Source organism: Quercus lobata, chromosome 2 (genome assembly GCF_001633185.2).
Source record: "Quercus lobata isolate SW786 chromosome 2, ValleyOak3.0 Primary Assembly, whole genome shotgun sequence".
NCBI lineage: Eukaryota > Viridiplantae > Streptophyta > Magnoliopsida > Fagales > Fagaceae > Quercus > Quercus lobata.
The window spans coordinates 98,553,375-98,572,334 of NC_044905.1; the positions used below are offsets into that span (position 1 = coordinate 98,553,375).

The following is an 18,960-nucleotide window of genomic DNA, read 5'->3' on the forward strand; positions in this document are numbered from 1 at the left end:
GGCTCTAGAATGAAGTAGATTATATTATCCTCATATACTGTAAATCAAGTGGGGCTACCCAATTTTGAATTTTGATATTTTTTATCCAATATAACATCAAAACTTGGCATGTACCTTTCTTTCTTTTCTTCTTTTTTTTTTTTCTTTAATGAAACATCATGGCATGTAACTTTATTTCTTTTCTTCTTTTTATTTTTTAGTGAAATATAATGGCATGTACCTAATTAGTCAATTCCTAAAAGTGAAAATTTCAAAAAATTGTATATTTTTAAGTATATCCATATATATGCATAGGTTACAAATTAGTGCTCTTAAAGCATCATTAAATTTTTCCCTTAGAAGAAAGAACTCACATAAGTCTATATCGAGCTTGTCAAGTCAAAAGAGGACAAAAGGGTTGCATCAAGATCCCATAATCACCAATTTATTAGCATATTCATTTGCTCACCAATACCTATTGTAGGCGGTAGAATGAAGTAGATTATATTATCCTTATATACTGTAGATCAAGTGGGGCTACCCAATTTTGAATTTTGATATTTTTTATCCAATATAACATCAAAACATGGCATGTACCTTTCTTTCTTTTCTTCTTTTTTTTTCTTCTTTAATGAAACATCATGGCATGTAACTTTATTTATTTTCTTCTTTTTATTTTTTAGTGAAATATAATGGCATGTACCTAATTAGTCAATTCCCAAAAGTGAAAATTTCAAAAGATTGGGCTAACTACCACAAGTTGTAGATTTTCCGCACCACATGCCATCTGTAACACCTTTTATTAAAATCAATGGAGAAAAGAAAATTTGTGTCCATTTTTCATGACTATAAAGCATCTAGAATTCGGTAGAAGCCGAAATTGACTCCACACCCTTTCCCATTTGACCACTCACTCAAATTTTTAGTTTTATTTAAAAATTAAAAATTAAAAAAATAAATAAAGAACCGAACCAAACCGAAGTCCATAGAAGAAGCACGTTCTAGTTCCATACACAGATTCAATTGACGTGATGCTAGTCTAGCTAAACATATATCTTGCTAAAGATAAACTATTTCTCCATCGAAAATATTTTTCTTGGAATATATTCAGGTCGGCTCAATACAATTTCAGATCTAAAAGATAATAGAATATTCTTGTATATTTAAAATAAATGAAAGAATATATATTTTAACTTCATATGTAACAAGTTTTTTGTGTATAAAATCAATTTTTCTATATTTTTTTAGATGCAAAATTAATAAAAATTTCTATTCTAATTTTGCTAACTTCCGTTTTTCAATTGATAATATCATTAAATAGGATGTTATCAGTTTTATTTTTAATTTTAGTTGAAATAATTTTTCATTCCTTAACTTCAAAAAATTTGATTTTGTCCATAAACTTTAGCAAACGTTCTAGTTTATATCCTTTCATAAAACCAACATGGCAATTTTTTAGCATCAGAATCAGATTATCTGACTTGGACTAATTTATTAAAAAATAATAAGGAAAAACAACACATGACACCAAATGGTTGGTCACACAGACTACTACATGCAACTAACACAAGATGCAACTAACACAAGAGATCATTTTTAATTCCTTCGATGCTGAACAAAGTAAGAGCAGGCTAAATTTTATTTGAGAATTTATCATGCTAAAAGATTGCAACCTTCTCACATTTCGTGCAAGGTTTTAAAAAAAATATGATTTATATATTTCAACTCAACAATTCTTTTTGCCAAGAGCCTTTATATCTCAATGGTATAGCTTGCTCTCCTTTCTTAGAAAAACCAAGGTTCAAATCTCACTTCCCCAACTGTTGTAAGTTATATCTATCTAATTATCAAATATATAGTTTTTCACCCTTTAAAACTATATATTTGACACTCCACAGTTGGCTGGTAAGCATAGTCGAAGTGACAACAATAGTAAGGGTACCATTTATAATAATCATAACAATAATAATGTCTCACTAATTTCTTAGTTTCTAAGAGATGTGTTAATTCCGTAAACCCTCTGAATTTTATTTTATTTTATTTTTTTTGTGGACTGGGTATATTCAACAGCCAAAACAAGGAAAAGCTGAAAAAAATTAAATAAAAAAATAAAAAGAAAAGAAAAGAGAGAGAGAGAGGAGGAAATGAAAGGTTACCAATATGATGGAAAAAGACCAGGTTACAAAGAGAAAAGTCTAAGAAGTAGGAATTTCTTGATTATCTTAAATTCTTAATCTGGACAGCCCAGCTCTTCCTTGAGGGTCTTCACAGCCTCCAAGACTCCATTCTGAAATAAGTCTCACAAATGTCAGTTTTGCTATATGTGTATCCATTTTGCTGTCAGATGTTTGTATGTGCTTCAAAAGAACAAGAGTCTTTAGAAGCATATAGATTAGGGACCTACGTTATTCTCCACCCCACCCTCAAAAAAAAAAAAAAAAAGTTGTGTATAGAGCTCTTTTACAAGTTTTATCCTGTAAGTTAAACGTTGTCACAGCAGAGAATAATATTGTAAACAATTAGAAATGAATACATATGTAAGAGACACTCGAATGTTTCAGAAATATCACCAACAAATGCACCCACATAATTGAAGTTAGGTATTACCTCTAGAGAAATCCTTTCAGCAAGTTCTATTGCACATGCTTTCACTTTAGGAGATAATGCATCATTTATTGCCCTTGATAGTACATTTGCAGCTTCACGGATGCTCATGTCATCGTTCTGATCAGGAAGCAACTGATCTCTTTTCAGTGGTTCTGGCGCAACTCCAAGCCAAAACATCCTCTCAGCCCAATAGAACTGATCTAGCATAAATGGACATACTACCTGTCAAACAATATTACAAGTGAGAGAGAGAGAGAGAGAGAGCTTAATGTACCAAAAGTGAAGCACAATGAAACAATATTTTTACAAAGGAACAATCCAATCGCAATTTGCATTGCCCAGTTAAACATCAAGAGGTTGAACATGGATATTAAGTTAACAAAACTTGCTGATGTAGTATCTATGCTATGAAATACATAATACATGTACACAAGCACACACAAAATGCTTGTGTAATCTGGGGGGTTGAAGAAAAAACAGAGGTCACTATTCTTATTTAGAGGACCCCACTTACATTACCATTGTTGGCCCACAATAGGCCAAAACACCTGAGCACTAGGTCAAGTACAATTAGGATCTCTCTTTGCCTGGTAAAGAGATATAAGTTACAAATCTTCTGGTTGTGCATGCAATATATCACTAAAACTATGTCAATGAAGTACTTAAAGGCAGCTTTCGATTATCCTTTTTGAAGTGAGAAATTTTGAATGCGTTCCTATGAAATGAAAAGGAATTTGTCAATTCTTCAGGGTTCCAAAGGGCTAGAAGATGGCAAGAATTTGTATCAAAAATTTTGACGACTTCTCTTAACCCACCAGAGTTAGCAACCTCTTGGTTATAATAAATTTCCTATATGCTTTCCAAATTTGCAGGGTTTAACAAAATTGACAATTTTTGGGAATTTTTGGGGGGTTAAGGGAATTTCTCAATACATATCTTTGTAAGGTTGCAACACACCCAATTTTGGATATCAAGTTTCACCAAGTCAACTGAACTGGATATAAAAAAAATAAAAATAAAAAAAACGCAAAGAACCCAAAGTGACACCAACTAAGAAATGAAATCCAAAAAAATGAACCCTGCATGTTCAAGACATAACCAGTGGCAAAGAAAGTGAAGGACCAATTGATGAAGGACATAACCAAAATGATGATGCAATACAAAAATAGAAGAAAAGAAAAATGAAGGATAGGTAACCTAGGAGTCAACACCTAGGCCTACTTAGAGTCAACACCAAGAAAAAGAGAACATCTAGGAATCAACACCAAACCATTGGGAGAAAATCAAGAGAAATTTGATTCATCATCAAAATAATCTATCTCCAAAGGAGTACAGCACTATTCTTATATAGACGACTAAACCCTAATATTGACTGACATAGGAAACCCTAATTCTATTTGACCAAGGAAGTCTAAGTATCCAACTCTACATGACGGGAGATCCCATCATTGAATTATAAAAAATAAAATCAACTCTAATAAATATAATACTAATAACTTAATTAACTACTAGGACCTAAAATAAACTAAAATCGACCAATAAAAATACAACTAACTTGCAAAATTAAATAAAAGTAAATTAAAATAAATATTTCCTCATACTTCCCACATTAGATCATGTTCAAAGACTATCTACTCTTAATCATGTCATGAGTTTTGGGAATAATAATCATATAATGATGATTCCAAGAGGACCCATAAATAGCATGTATCTCTAGTACCATTTGATACTTCTCAAGATATGGCTATCCTATCTTTTCATGTCCATTATTGCAAGAAATGCAGTCATTATATATAAGTTTTAATGGCTAAACCATGTGAACAAACATTAACAATAGTGACAACAAAACAGCAAAGTGTTTAGATTTACATCTAACCTGTGGGATTCCTGCATGTAATGCAGCAGCAGTAGTTCCACTAATCTTACACAAGGAGAAACAACAAAAAGCCAACTGAGTAACTTGACTATTGCATATTTCAATAAGATGCATAATGTCAATATGACTCACAATGGAATATTCCTACCTGCCCCCATGATGAATTGCAACCAAACATTTTGGAAACAGCCACTTGTATGGCACGGAACTATTGACATTATAAGAAGATTGAAAACAATGATTAGAACCAACTCAATCACAATTATAAGATTCCCTAAAAGGTACAGCATTGTATATTGATGTGTACACTATCTATGATATAATGCCAAAAGTAATCAACTAGATTCAGCAAAACTAGTGTTAGAGCATCATATTATAATATGGTGACAAACTTCATGCCCATGATACTATTTGAGTGAATTGCTTTTTCAAAAAACTAGTGTTAGAGCACATGTTTTGCATGTGGACCTATTTTACTAATGACAACATAATTAAATTAAATATTAGTTTACAGGCTCTGAATTATCTACTCAACCTGGTGAATTTAATTTTAATTATAATAGATTTACATTTTTACATATTGCAAATGGCACCATTTAAGAAGTTCCATCTGCATGTGCATTTATGCAGATGTACTTAGGTTATATAATTAGAGCGTAGAATACACATTTTCACTGTACGATGAAACAGTTAATGCAACTTGCAAAAATAATTTCTAGGTTCTGTCTGGCTTGCCTTAAGCAGAGCCTTAGAGAGCTGATAGAGCTAAAAAGCTCTTTAAGAAAAATAATAAATAAACAAAAATGCTAGTGTCTGGTAAGCTCTACAAAAGAGTTTTAAGCTCCTCCAAAGCTTTACATGGAAAAACTGAAATTTTGAGTTTTTAGGAAAAAGCTTTACAATTTACTATTCATAAATCCAGAGCTTTAAAGCACTATTTACTATAATTTGCCAAACCCTCAAAACGCTAAATATCTTTTCAGCTAAAGCTCTACTTCCTACAATAATTTCAGGCACATAATTAACTTGATAACAGCACAATGCCATTTACTCAATGAAAAAAAATGATAATATCTCTCCCCTCTCTTTGAGAGCTATATATAATTGTAACCGCTTATGCTTTTGAATGAGTGCTCAATCATTATTACATAGCAGGATATTGACCTGATTAAAAGGTTCCAGCAATGAAGATAAGACATACCAGTGTTACCTTACCAAGTGGCACCAAGTGTCCACAGGTGTAGGATACATATATATCAAGAAATACCATGAAAATACTCCTATAACATTCTATAACTTAGCATATAAATATTAAAAACATTAGTTAAACCCTACAACACAAGAACAATAAAAAAAAAAAAAACACTCAAATTATTATCTAACCTATCCATATACCCATTATAGGACAACTTGCTTGAAGTAGCTTGGAAAATCATTAGCAGATGATGAGCAGCTTTCTGCAAGTATTGGCAAGTGCTCAGGAAAAATAGCTGAAATCCCCTTTTTTCTAATTGTCTATGCAATCCTAGAGTGCACATTTTTTTTCCCTCAGTAAATACTCACACGCGAGGGGACTCGAACCTCCACCTTCACCTCCCAACCCATCATGGGAGGTGGAAGTGCCATTTGTCCGAAAAGCCATTGGCACTATAGTGTGTGCCAGTTATGTGTTTGATATCAAATAAAATGCATAAATTGATAGATTGCAATTATCTTTTGAATCTGATAACTTTCTATTAACAGTAGTCATCTTCTTCCAACAAGTTTCCTAATATTTGAAGAAACATACCCAGTGAAGCAAAAGAGCCGACTGTTAAAGAGAGAGATGCAATCTTCACTGAGCTGTGTTTGACTTGAACACGATGATGCTTCTGCAGCAATCATATGGACAGCTGCATCTAAAGCTTCAAAGCCAGCTGTGAAGAGGATAAATCTATAACTTGTGATCTCTATAACAGTTCGAAGTACATAAAGAAATGCTTGGGGATTTTTTAGAAAGCCCATGCTGCAGACAAAAAAGGCAAACTCAGTTCAAGAAAGTAAATGGGGCTAATGAAAACATCAACATATCAGTACTATGGTAATAAAATGGTGGCAGTGCAAGACCTATATGCATCAATATATATGGAACTAGTCCATTCAAACAGGAGCAACAATAATTTAAAAGCTATACCTCCTATAATCAGATAATGATATATTTTGACCCAACTAACAATTTTAACAGAGGAGCTCTGGTAAATAAACTTTATGGAGGCATTTAAAAGAAGTTGAGAACAAAAAAAATACACATATAAAGAACTTGCCTTCCAACAGAGCTCAGCCCAACAAAAATTGGTGGCGTTGACACAGTCTTCAGAAAAGTGTGTAAATCAATATGAGCTGAACATAGTTCATCTTTTCTCTGCAGATTCCCTGAAGAAACAAGCGCTGAGATTTCACTGCACTCCTTACAAGAAAACTGCCACTCCATAGGCAGAAACCAAAAGCCACAAACCCGGACATTTGAAGGCCAATAACCTGTTAATGTAGTGAAATAAATATGGTAATGAAATTGGCGAAGAAAACTTGACAAATGAAAGAATCTGTCTATCATGGGGCACATTATATTATTTAAAAAGAACTGGGGCAACCTTGTTGCTACATGGCAAATGGCCTCGTCATTATACGTCCTTTGTCAAGGGAAAAATCTACCTCCAAACAAGGCTACTTAGTTTAAATATTCTTTGTCAATCATAAATAAATCATGCAATCCTATGCATACTATTGACCACAGAAAGCTAGTATTAGCTGTAGTTTTAGATAAACTCTTACGTACCAAGATAACATTTGAGGTCTCTTTGGCAGCCTAGAAATCCATTATCCAGCAGAAGTGCAAAAATGCTTCACTAATAAGATATTGGATTATGATAGAACTGAAATGATTTAAGGTTGTAAATAGCAGTAAAAGGGAAGTGTAGGTAAACCATGATATAATTTTGACTTCATGCGTAGAATGCCCTTTTAGGTTATTCAATGCTCTATTGGTGGAAGCTATCCCTGGCTCCCAGCATGTGGTTTGCACAAATTTGAAATTCTTTCTTCTAACCATTCACTAAATCTTTTTCAATAAATGAGTATTACGAAACTAAAAGGAAGAAATTTTTTTCCTTTAATATTACATGTTTGCTGTTCTTTGACTTCTTTCTATGTATTGCTATTTTCCTATGTATTAGAGTAATAAGTTGGACAGTGATGATGCATGTATAGCATGATTAGATATAAACTACATCCTTTGCAAGCCAAATGCTACGACGATTACCTTCAGATCAAGAAAGAAGCATTTCTTGTCCTTGGTAGTTAATTAGGTCGTAAGTATTTTGCTTTATATTTGGGTTTTCTTTAGATTGTAGAATCAGGGGAATCTTTAACTTTCTAATTAAGTCTTTTTTTGTGCAAAGGAAATTAGAATTGATTGATGAGAATTTGATTGTTGATCATAGAAGACATGGATTCCCTTATGTGATTTTCCTCCCTCTCTTTCCCTTCTTTTTCTGCTTTTTCTTTATTACTGTTCCCATCATTCTTCAGTACTTCCTTGACAGCAGACAGATCTGACACTTTCTTCCCTTTAAACCCTTTCCCTTAACTATCAAAATCCTTAAAGCCCACATATATTACATGACAATTAGCCCTGAAATAGTCCTTCAAATGACACTTTAGAAACTCTTTAATCCTGATTTTATGCTGCTCAGAGTTTCCAGAATTTTGCAATAGCCATCAAACTTCATTCTTTTGAACCCAGACACCATACATATACATATGGATAGGTATCCCAGACACAACATTTGGAACCTTAACCACTTTTAAAATCCAAAAATCATAATTTTCAAAAATCAAAACTCATCAATCAAGCAATTGTAGGCAAGTTTCTAATTTGTCCTATCCCAAACAGTCAATCCAAAGCTATAATCTGAAGAATAAATAATAAAAATAAAAATTTATGATTCTATGCCTAAAACTAAACCCAAAAAGGCTGAAATTGTCTCTTCACCCCTAAAAGTTCCCATGCTTTCTCATATTTAGTAGAAAATTACTAGGTTCATACTTCAGACATTCACCAACCTTTTTCACTTTGCACTGAGGAGAAACAAAAGACTAACAGTTTTTAAAGTTCAAGAATGAAAATTTTGAAATAATATACCAAAAAAGATTAGTATACCAGGGCATTCAACAACTTCTTTGCTAAATCCATACCTGTAATACAATATTAGTGAACAAATTAGAAACTGGAATTAGTATGTTCCTAGTCAAAGTAAATTCATTATGACGATGAGGGAAATTTGTTAAACAGGGATGTCATCAAAAAATACTCATCAATGAAGAGAAAATTAATCATCATACTAGCACACTCTTACTTGTTTAAATGTACTGTCCATTTGCTTATGAAAAATATTTTATCTCATATCTAGTAGCAAAACAAAATCAAAGAAGAAAAGAACAATTAAAAAAATAGCCTCATTAACTCACAGGTGTTAAATTTCTACAATTTATTTTAAACCTAATGGATGAACCAGCACCATGGAATACACAAGCAACAAGGCTTGAGAATTTCAACTAATGCTTGAGAAGAATATACAAACAGACGCTTCTTTTTTTCTTGTGTTGATTTAAGCCTTTCTCTTAATTATGTTGATTTAAGCCTTTCTCTTAATTTATCTCCTTTCTCTTAATTATGTTGATTTAAGCCTTTCTCTTAATTTATCTCTTTTATACACACACGCCCACACACACACACACAGATAGTGTATGAAACTCATGACTTACAATAATAGGGGAGATGAAGGCATATCATGCCATGTGGGAAGACCTGTTACTGGATCCTGAGTTCAAGAAATAAGCAGTTGGATGAGTTTAAACAGAAAGCCAGAGAAGCCATGTACCTCCAAACAGTACAAGCGTACAACAACATTTCAACTAGGCACTTTAACCATCTATCTTTGTTTACTTTATCTCTTTTTTCTTTTTCTTTTCCGTTTTTAAATACAGCTATATTCTGTTTCATGAAACTTTTCAAATAAAAATTTTGTTTCATAAATGACTGAATGCACCAACTTTATATATATATATATATATATATATATATATATAAGTATTAAAAGCACCAACCGTAAAAGGGCAAGGACTCAGATTCAAATCATCACATCTCCAAGATCCCCAACTATCAGTGAAAAGAGGCCACATCCAATGAATCACGTCTTTCCAACAGACCTATGTGCATAGAAGTACAATAAACATTACATATACAACTTATGAATGTGACTGTCAACCTATTTTAATAAAAGAGAAGCAGAAAATATGTTTACTTGTTAGTGATACCATTACCATCAATGAAATTGCACATCCGTAACTAAATTTTACAAAAAGTTGGTATTTCTAACAGTGTATAAGTACCTTGTTAGTTGTAGCTTCCTGCAGATATCTATACAAAAGAGGAAGTTCTTTTTTAAAGTGGCGCTCAAATGATGAAGGTGCACTGCACAGGAGAAATAAATAAAGTAATATGTGGCACATAAAATTGCGGGAAATATCACATGAAAATTGACTGAGAAAAATACATGGTATTTACGAGTGACAAAATATGAAACGATGGAAGAAAATACAAAAAGTTCCAGAGAATCTCTAAATGCTGAAAGTGGTTCAGAATTCAGATTCACCAAAAAATAGTAGATACGAAAGTTGAGAAGGGACATTGAGAAAACAAGTGCTAGTCAGACACAGAATACTTGAGATCATTGTACTTTTTAAAGCATGATAGCAAATTTTCCCACAAAGTAATTTCACTCATCATGATGTCAGAACCTATAATACCAAAATGGGGTAAAATCTAAGTTTGTCATGTAGGAGAGACTACAGCCATGTTAATTAATAAGGAAAACAATTTAAGGCTAGCCAACACAACAGAAAACATATTAATACATTATACAGAGCATTCAATTGTATGAAAAGAATATGAGATTCTTCCATTACCTGTAAGGGACAACATATGGAGCAGCAACAATGCAACGGACACGAAACGTTTCCGCAAGGCTCCACCCTTCCTGCATCATAAAATCAAGCAAGGAGATCTTTCAGGTATCAATCACTTAACTTCACCTACCAGTTGAATTTCAAATTCATTTTTCAAATCAACAAGTCTAGTGTGTGTGTGTGTGTGTGCGCATACATGTGGAGTGAAATCGAGAGAGGAGACTTATATTTGTTATCTTGCGGAATGCCATATTCAATTAATGTCTTTTATTAGGGGGAGGAGAGGGGGGGGGGGTGTGGGGGGGAGACAGACAAAGAGATGAAGACATGCAGTATAACATTTTCTCATATCTTCTATAACTTATCACACCCAAGCTACTCTCTCCCACCATCCCTATCATGACAGAAAGACTGTTTGCATAACAATCAATTATCGATAGCAAAAAGATAAATGTTAAAGTTAAAAGGGGCAGATAATTCTGTTTCTTCAATTTTTTATAAATAATTATAATAGTTTTTAACTTTTTATGAGAATATTAGTTTCATGAAAGTAGTTTTATCTCCTTAAAAAATTCAAAAGTAAAGTCTTTTACAGTTTTATTAAGTATCTTGATTGTATATTGGCTCTAATTGGATGGTATCTCCATCAGCCTCACAATATTAATCTTCATAAAACATTTCTGCAACTTTTTGTGAAATTTTTATTTTGACTTAAGGTTTTTTCCAATTAGAGAATACCAATGCAAAGAAATTTATCACAATAAAATCACCATCCAAGCTTTGGCCACATCCGAATATCCTTTGAACTAGAGAATAGCATTCTCGTCTATGTTCTTTTGTAACCATTCTTTTTTGCAGTAAGAATGACAACTCCAGTAAGCCTGACCCTGATAAGACAAAGGAATTCATTAAAATTTTACTTTAAAGATGTAAACTTTTTTGTCGCTGTAGCCACAGCCAGTCTCATCCATAGTATTAAACTAACAAGGAGACCAAAGTCAACAATCGAAACCTGTAGTAGTCTCATGGTTCTGATCTGTAGAAAGGACCGGTGGTGATAAAATTGGATGATAGGCAACATGTTTTCCTGCCAAGTGATGACCTAAGTTCTGCAACCAAGGAATCATGACATCAACATGCTTTGTTCAAAAAATTTATTTAATTGTGAAAATATTTATGACCCATTAAGGTTTTTTTTTTTTTTTTTCCCTTATATGACGTAGAATGTCACCAAGGCAGGGGCCCTTTGGATCCACACCTGAGGAGTAAACCACAAAAAGACAACCCCACCCACCAGAATTGGATATCGGTAATCCAGGGGAACTCCTAGTGGGGATCAAACCTAGGACGTCTGGGTCTACAGTTCATCCCAAGCCTCCAACTACTAAGCTGCACCCTAACGGGTGATCCATTAAAGTATTATTAACTCAGCAATATGATAAAGCCATTCAAAATTAATGAAGTAGGAAATTCAAAAATTCAAAAGCAACCTGGCACAAACCTCATGTGCTGAATGAGTTATTAGGACCACATTGTATTGTTTCTGGTCACAAGCAAAAGCAGCAGCAATGGCCTGGAAACAAAAAATGAAAAAGAAAATATTCAGTTAATCAAAAAAACATATTTCAAATATAAAATGGAAATAAAGTAAAGAAACTGTAACAAATGGCACCACCATTACAATATCTAGATGCAATTCAAAGAGAAATCACTCCATATACATAGCCAAAATAAGGGCCTGAATTCTTTAAAACTTTTATTCTTTCAGTAAAAGAAATAATTTTTTTTATTTTAATTAACAAATATTTCTTAAATCAAAATAAAGGCTTAAAAGTGATTTTAGTCCCTGACGTGAGATGACATGACCAAACTCAAAACTGACATGTCATCACTCCATAGCGACTAAAAGCAATCACTTTAAGTTTTTTAGTAACTAAAAACGATCACTTTAAAGGGTGCATTTGTATAGGCTGTTGAACTGTGTTTTGAGTTTAAAATATGCGTTTATAAAAAAAAGTTATGATGAGTTGCTATTGCAAAATGGATTTTTGGGTTTTGGGTTTTCAAAATGCTTTTTTAAGTTTCCCAAACGCCTAACCAAATGGACCCAAAGTATGTTAGTTACTTTAAACTTCAAGAACTGAAATCTCTAATAAGCTAAGCTAAATTCAAGGGACCAAGACTATATTTTGACTTGAAAAGTGAAAGTAAATTTCTTTTCTTGCCAGTGCCCACTTCCTCATTTGTAATTTTCTTCCCAGAGAACCAATACAAAATTAACATCAAGCTCATTTTTTAATTGCTGAGAAAACTGAAGAAAGAATAACATTTTCTATTCTTGTGTATACTGCATAGTGATAATCACAAAACAATGAAATCTGGGTACCCTTTTGCTTTCGTTTTTCTATAATTATTTTCTGAGCAGCCAAACAGGAAATGCAAAGAAAGAACGGAGGGACTTACAGCGATGGGGTAGACGTCGCCTTTAGTACCGAAGGCCATGAAGATAGCAATTGGTTTGCTTCTTTCCTCCATCTCCATCTCTTCTTCCATTGTTGTTTTTGCTTCTTTTTGCTACAGATTAATATGAGACTTCTGAATTTGGACTTCCATTTTCGAAAAGTGCATAACGATGAAGATTTTGCATAATTTTTAAAATTGGGAAAGTTCTTTTTTTAGTGTTAAAGATTATGGTAAAATACTATTTGCTTCCTAATTTTTTTTTTTTTTTAACTTTAAAAAATTTATTTTCACCCTAAACTAATGAAAAGTTTTTTTTTTAATTCTTAAATTGTTGAAAATAATTTTCTTTATGTTCTTAAACTTTACTAAAAGTTTATTTTTTGTTCTTAAATTATTGAAAAAAAAAATTCAATTTTGTCTCTAAATTATTTAAAAAACTCTTTACAAAGTTTAAGAGTAAAAAAATATTTTTTAAAGTTTAGGGATTAAAAAAAACTTTTGGTAAAATTGAGACACCAAAATAATATTTTGCCCTTAAATTATATGATAATTTGAATTTTTATAATTTTTAATTTGAAAGAAAAAAAAATTATATATTTTTATATAAGTAGTATAGAAACTCCTCATTAATTGTTGTGGGGGTCAACTATCTAGAAAGTAATATTAAAACTGTATGAATTGGCCTATGGCCTAATCCAAGGATGGTTAAATAAGATCTTGTTTTTATTAAAGGATAAAATAGTGCATATAAAAAACTAAAAGCTTGGAATTCTCCACTTTACATACTTAAAATTGTTTCACTTTTTAGCTTTAAGAGGGGAGAAAAATACCTTCAACAAAATTGCCAAATAGGTGTCAAATATTACTAAAAAGCTTTAAAGAACTCTTTTACACAATGCCCGCCAGGGCAAATTTTGCTAAACCAAACTAATTTCTTTAAGAATTGGACAAAGTTTACCATATGAACCAATCAATGGCTCCAGGACAACCACCCCCCCCCCCCCCCCTTTCCTTGGCATGCTGGGCAGTGCCACTGCATTGATGGTGAATTAATCTCCTGGTAGGCAGTTTATCCATTTCCTCTGAGTGTCTCATAAGTTCATTTCACTTGAATCTAAATCAGAGTCATAATTGAGAGGTCATTACTATCACAAACAATCTCTGAGTCATCACTCATCATCATTAATTCATCAACACCCATTACTCTCAACATCAACATAATGGGGGGTTTGGGATGATTTCATCGTTCAACTACCCAACTTTTGAATAATTGGATTGAGTGTGATCAGCTCTAGCAGACCAATATGACCTTTGCTGTAGGGGTGGAGACACTACATGTTGTCGGCCTGTGTCATTGTTCTGCCAAGAACTCTTAGTTTGTTGGATTCAAGCATTCACTCTGTCACTGCAATTCTTAAGATAAGCATTTTGTGTCTACATGGAATTGCCTTTAGCCATTCTTGATTGGCTAGTACCATACACTGAGCTTCTAAATCACATCTGGATGTCCCCATGCAAAAGAAGTAGAATTCTGAGGAAACTTGGGTCTTGCAAACACATTATGAATTTCAACTGATTGACCTGTGGACGAGAGCTTTATATAAACTTGTGAGCTTGAGAAATGGGTCACTATTATCATCCATAAGAGGATTCTACCTGCCTTCTCTGGAACTAATCGTTGTAAGAATTTCTGTTAGTGTATAATTGTTTCAAATACTTTAGCAAACTGTTGAGCCTTTAAAGAAGAAATTATGAAGAGGATATGATCCTTGCAGTCACTAGTTAAACCAAGAAAAGGCCAGTGTACTAAGTTTGTGATAGGAGTAATATTTTTTTATACCATATGGTTCAAGAGATGTGATTTTACTTCATATGCACATAATATATGATTCTTAAAGATTAGCCTAACAAGACTGTACTACTTGAAAATTCATTTATCTGCTTTTAACAAGATGACATGGGTGAAATAGTCAATAAAGTACTCTCATTTGTTCCATATGTCAATGCCATGCACACTTTTTTTTTTCAATAAATCAATGACACGTTATCCATAGCTATCCATTCGGGCTTCCAATTGCCGAAGCCAGTACAAAGGTGGAAGAAACCACCTAGAGATTCAATCAAGATAAATGTTGATGCTGCTTTCAAGGATGATAACTCTTCCATTGCAGTTGTTGCTAGAGATTGGAGAGGGGAAGTGATATTTGCTTGTGCTAAGAGAGTATATTCCATCCTCCCTCATCAGGCAGAAGTAGAAGCCATTAAATATGCCTTAAGCTTCGCTAAAAGTATCGAAGCAGCTGCTATGATTGTGGAGAGTGACTCCAAAGACTATGTCGATGCACTAGCACCTTCTGAAAAAAAGTTCCCAGGAGAATTAGAGGTATTTGCAGTGAAATTCTCAACTTAATTTCACTTATTCCTAGTTGTCATGTTACCTGGATCCCTAGGGGGGCAAATAAAGCAGCTCACTCTCTAGCTAACTGGTCCTTTTTGAACAATGTTCTTGGGTCCTTTGATGTTGGTTTTGGCCCTCCCTGTTTTGAGATTATCATTAAGGATGAGACTGTTGTATCCTCTTTATAGCTTTGTTTTGTCTTGTGAATAAAATTCTTGTTCATCAAAAAAAAAAAAAAAGATGACACGCACACTAGCAGTACTCTAACCAAAGATACTAACACACAACATGACAGAGCAAGTTTACCAATGGCCAGTCTCAGATTTTAGACAATGATAATTGTAAACCCTTGACATGTGAAGAAACGGAATAGTATGCTACTGAGCATGAACTTGTTGTCTACTGGAAAATAAAGGTAACTGAGCACATTAAATTCCAAGGAAGACTTGATAGAATCAACTCTTAGATCCTAACAATTCTAGTACAGGTTTTAGAAAATTTCAGCTAATCAAATTCTGAATAGGAGATATATTGAAATTTGGGATATTGATTTTATATGGAAATGACTACAGCAGCATCTAGAATAATTATAAAAGATTAAGCATAACAAGCAGAAAGCTTGATATATCGTACAAAGATGCTGAGAATAAGAATGAGATACAAGCACAACATTTTATACATAAATTTTACCACAAGCTTTGCGAGAGGTTCTTTCGCATACAAAATCAGAGAATGCAGTTTAAAGGTCAAAATTCAATAAAAGATCTAGACAAACCAAAAGGATGTCATTAAAAAATAATAATTAAACTAGTTAGATAAAAACACCTAAAATTTAAAAAATAAAAATAAAAAAATGTAGTAACCAAACGATAGCTCTAGCACAATAATAAACTACAAATTATGCCACAAGTTCACCAGTTAAGTGTGGAACTTAGTCAGAGAGCACAGAGCTTCTGACAACCACAGCCTCATTCACCGTCAGCAACAAACTCAGCTGAACTGTGCTTTAGTTTTAATAGGATCTCTTCTCTTAACCCTTTTCTTCATCATCTCAGCCCACCTCGCAAAAACATTGGAGACTTCAAACTTACCAGCAAACTTCATCTTCTGAGCCAACTCCACAAGTATGTCTGGTTTCCCAGCTCTGGAAAAATCAGCTGCAAACTTGTTGTAATCGAGTTGAGGTGCTTTCATTCCTTTTTCTATCATTTGCTCCAAATATTTACAAGCCTCTCCTGATCTACCTTGACTTATGAGCCCTCCAATGAAAACTGTATAGGAATTATCATCAGGGCAACAACCCTTCTGGATCATCTCATTCCAAACTGCACAACCCATTTCGTAGTTTCTTGTTTGAAAGTAGGATTTCATTATCATGTTATAAGTGTGGATTGATGGTTCAATGCCATCGTTAATCATCTTCTTATATATCCTCACCGCATCATCAGGCATCCGTCGACTTGTCATCAATTTAATCAAGGCGTTGTACGTGCGCCCATCAGGAGGGCAACCTTTTTCGTTCATCTCCTTCAGCAATCCATATACCATGTCCATATTCTTCTGGTTACCAAACCCTGTGATCAAACACGTGTAAACTGCAGCATCTGCTTGGCATCCAGATTCAATCATTTCATCAAAATATTCAACCGCTTCTCTCATCTTTGCTTGCTTGCATAATTCCCGAATCAAAATTGTATAGCTCCGAACATTGGGTGAAGGACCCTTCTCCTTCATGACTTCAAACAACTTGACCGCATCAGACCTCTTCCTACACCTCAACAACCCTTCAAGCATAATATTATGTGCAACTATATCAGGCTTAAATCCCTTGTCAATCATCTCATTCCACACCCTCCCTGCTTCCATCAAATTCTTCACTCTGCACCAACCATTAAGCAGTACTGTATAAGTTTGCAAATTATGTGTAAACCTATCTTTCAACTTCTCAAAAAGTGTCTGCGCTTCTTTACCAAGCTTTGCCCTCCCAAGAGTGTCAAGCAAGCAATTAATCGTATCAACACCCACTTTAAATTTATACTTCTTCATCAACTCAAATATTCCAACAGCTTTCTTCCTTTCCTTCCCAGCAGCAAAAGCTTTAATCGCAATCATAAAAGTTTCCATTGTCAAAAGCCCTTTCTCGCCTATCTCTTCTAGCATTGATACCATGGACTCAAACTGTCTCGTCTTCCCTAATATATTCATCATAGCATTATAAGTCCTAGAATCATGAGCAAACCCTGAGTTCTGCCCTGCCCAACAAAAGAACCGAAAAGCCGGTTTTCGAGCATGTTTGAACCGTTCCAACACATCCACAACCAAATCATGTGACAAATCAACCCCACATTCATTGAGAACCGCCTCCATGTTCCTATCTAATGCAAACAATTCATCAATCAACTTGCATACTCTCTCGACCTCATTCGGGTCTGCACCCGACTTAACTCCAACACTTTCATTACAATCCCCATCACCACTATCATCATCTCCACTCTCATTATCAGCATCAGAATCAGTACAACCATTTGTGACACTACCAAACCCCCTATAACTCAAAGCCAGCATCTTTCCTTGTAAATCAATAATGGGCATTATTGAAATTTTAGAATTTATAACCCTAGAGTTTACAACCAACATTTTTCCACGTGAACCAATAATGGGCAATCGTTTTACAATTCCAAGATGAAAACTTGTAGAGCTGGGAATCAACAACCTTTCTTGTATATTAGAGAGTGAAGTGGGGTCTGGCAAAAGAAATGGAACTTGACAATGAGAATGATAGAGACTACAATGAGGAGGAGAATGAAGCATAGGAGACAGGGACATAAAGCTACAACTAGGAAGTCGAACTTGCTCTCTGAGACATCGTTTTTGAATGGTGAAGTAGTGGTGACCATTGAGATTGAGGCAGTAGCGAGGGTAGTAATGAGTAAGAAAGAGAGAGACTTTGATGGGTTTTCTTAGAGAGAGAGCCATTGGGTCGCCGCTCGCAATGTATGAGACATGGGATTTGAGAGTTGAGAGTGGAAGTGTTGGTTGAGGACTTTAGTCGAACAGATGGTGTGCACTGTGAATGGAGACTTGTTATGCTCTTCTTGTTGATGCAAAGCCACACTGCTCCAAATCGATGTTGGGTATGTGCTCGGCCTTGCGCTCCTTGGTGGAGAAGCTCTCGCCGGAGCTCAACCTCGAGATTGACACGATCGCCTCCGCATACTTTTGGCGGAGGTGGCGATGATTGGGATTGCTGTTTGAATTCGGCAGTGTGAAAACTGAAAAGGAGGAAAAAGAAATCTGAGGAGGGACCAAAATGAAGGAACAGAAAAGGGAGGGGAAATTGTGTAACTCAGTATTATTTTTAAAAATATATATTTATTAGATAAAAATAAATAGCAAACTTTTTTAAATATTGAAATTAATAGAAAATTACTATTCAAAAATTTATTTAAATATAAAATTTAATTTTTTATATTTAAAAAAAATCACAAAAAAATAGGAAATGTGAATTTGATCTTTTAAGTAATTAATTACTTTAAGTTTTTTCGTGTAAATTCTAATAAGTATTACCATTTACTAAAAATAGTTTAAAAATAACTGATTTAAAAGTCTATAAATAAAAGTTCAAAATGGA

At 33.8% G+C, this 18,960-nt stretch overlaps 2 protein-coding genes across 6 annotated transcripts; both read right to left on the minus strand.

The window, feature by feature from the left end:
* Positions 1-1,991: 1,991 nt before the first annotated feature.
* Positions 1,992-13,123, minus strand: LOC115977457 (sterol 3-beta-glucosyltransferase UGT80B1). Of its 5 annotated transcripts, none has more exons than XR_004088557.1 (16): positions 12,932-13,123; positions 11,970-12,041; positions 11,481-11,577; positions 11,207-11,355; positions 10,469-10,539; positions 9,893-9,974; positions 9,608-9,709; positions 9,266-9,321; positions 8,643-8,695; positions 7,278-7,307; positions 6,766-6,979; positions 6,252-6,467; positions 4,611-4,670; positions 4,463-4,507; positions 2,587-2,808; positions 1,992-2,266 (listed from the first exon to the last, which is right to left on the minus strand). XR_004088557.1 is itself a non-coding variant. In XM_031099309.1 (16 exons), the coding sequence occupies exons 1-16, from the start codon at positions 13,019-13,021 to the stop codon at positions 2,210-2,212; spliced, it is 1,593 nt and encodes a 530-aa protein (XP_030955169.1). In that variant the 5' UTR covers positions 13,022-13,123; the 3' UTR covers positions 1,992-2,209. The 5 variants fall into 5 exon arrangements, 4 of the variants coding, with proteins under 4 accessions (XP_030955169.1, XP_030955167.1, XP_030955171.1 ...); XM_031099309.1 differs by having other exon boundaries at positions 4,463-4,502; positions 8,661-8,695; XM_031099307.1 differs by having other exon boundaries at positions 4,463-4,502.
* A 2,864-nt stretch (positions 13,124-15,987) lies between these two features.
* Positions 15,988-18,654, minus strand: LOC115977458 (pentatricopeptide repeat-containing protein At3g62470, mitochondrial-like). Its single transcript, XM_031099312.1, has one exon. The coding sequence runs from the start codon at positions 18,303-18,305 to the stop codon at positions 16,320-16,322; it is 1,986 nt and encodes a 661-aa protein (XP_030955172.1). The 5' UTR covers positions 18,306-18,654; the 3' UTR covers positions 15,988-16,319.
* Positions 18,655-18,960: the final 306 nt, after the last annotated feature.

Coding starts and splice junctions, on each gene's coding strand:
- LOC115977458 (XM_031099312.1), bottom strand. CDS start 18,305: ATGGCTCTCTCTCTAAGAAAACCCATCAAAGTCTCTCTCTTTCTTACT.
- LOC115977457 (XM_031099307.1), bottom strand. CDS start 13,021: ATGGAAGAAGAGATGGAGATGGAGGAAAGAAGCAAACCAATTGCTATC. Junction 11,578..11,969: donor TAACTCATTCAGCACATGAG/GTTTGTGCCAGG, acceptor CCTTGGTTGCAG/AACTTAGGTCATCACTTGGC. Junction 9,322..9,607: donor TGAGTCCTTGCCCTTTTACG/GTTGGTGCTTTT, acceptor TCTTGAACTCAG/GATCCAGTAACAGGTCTTCC.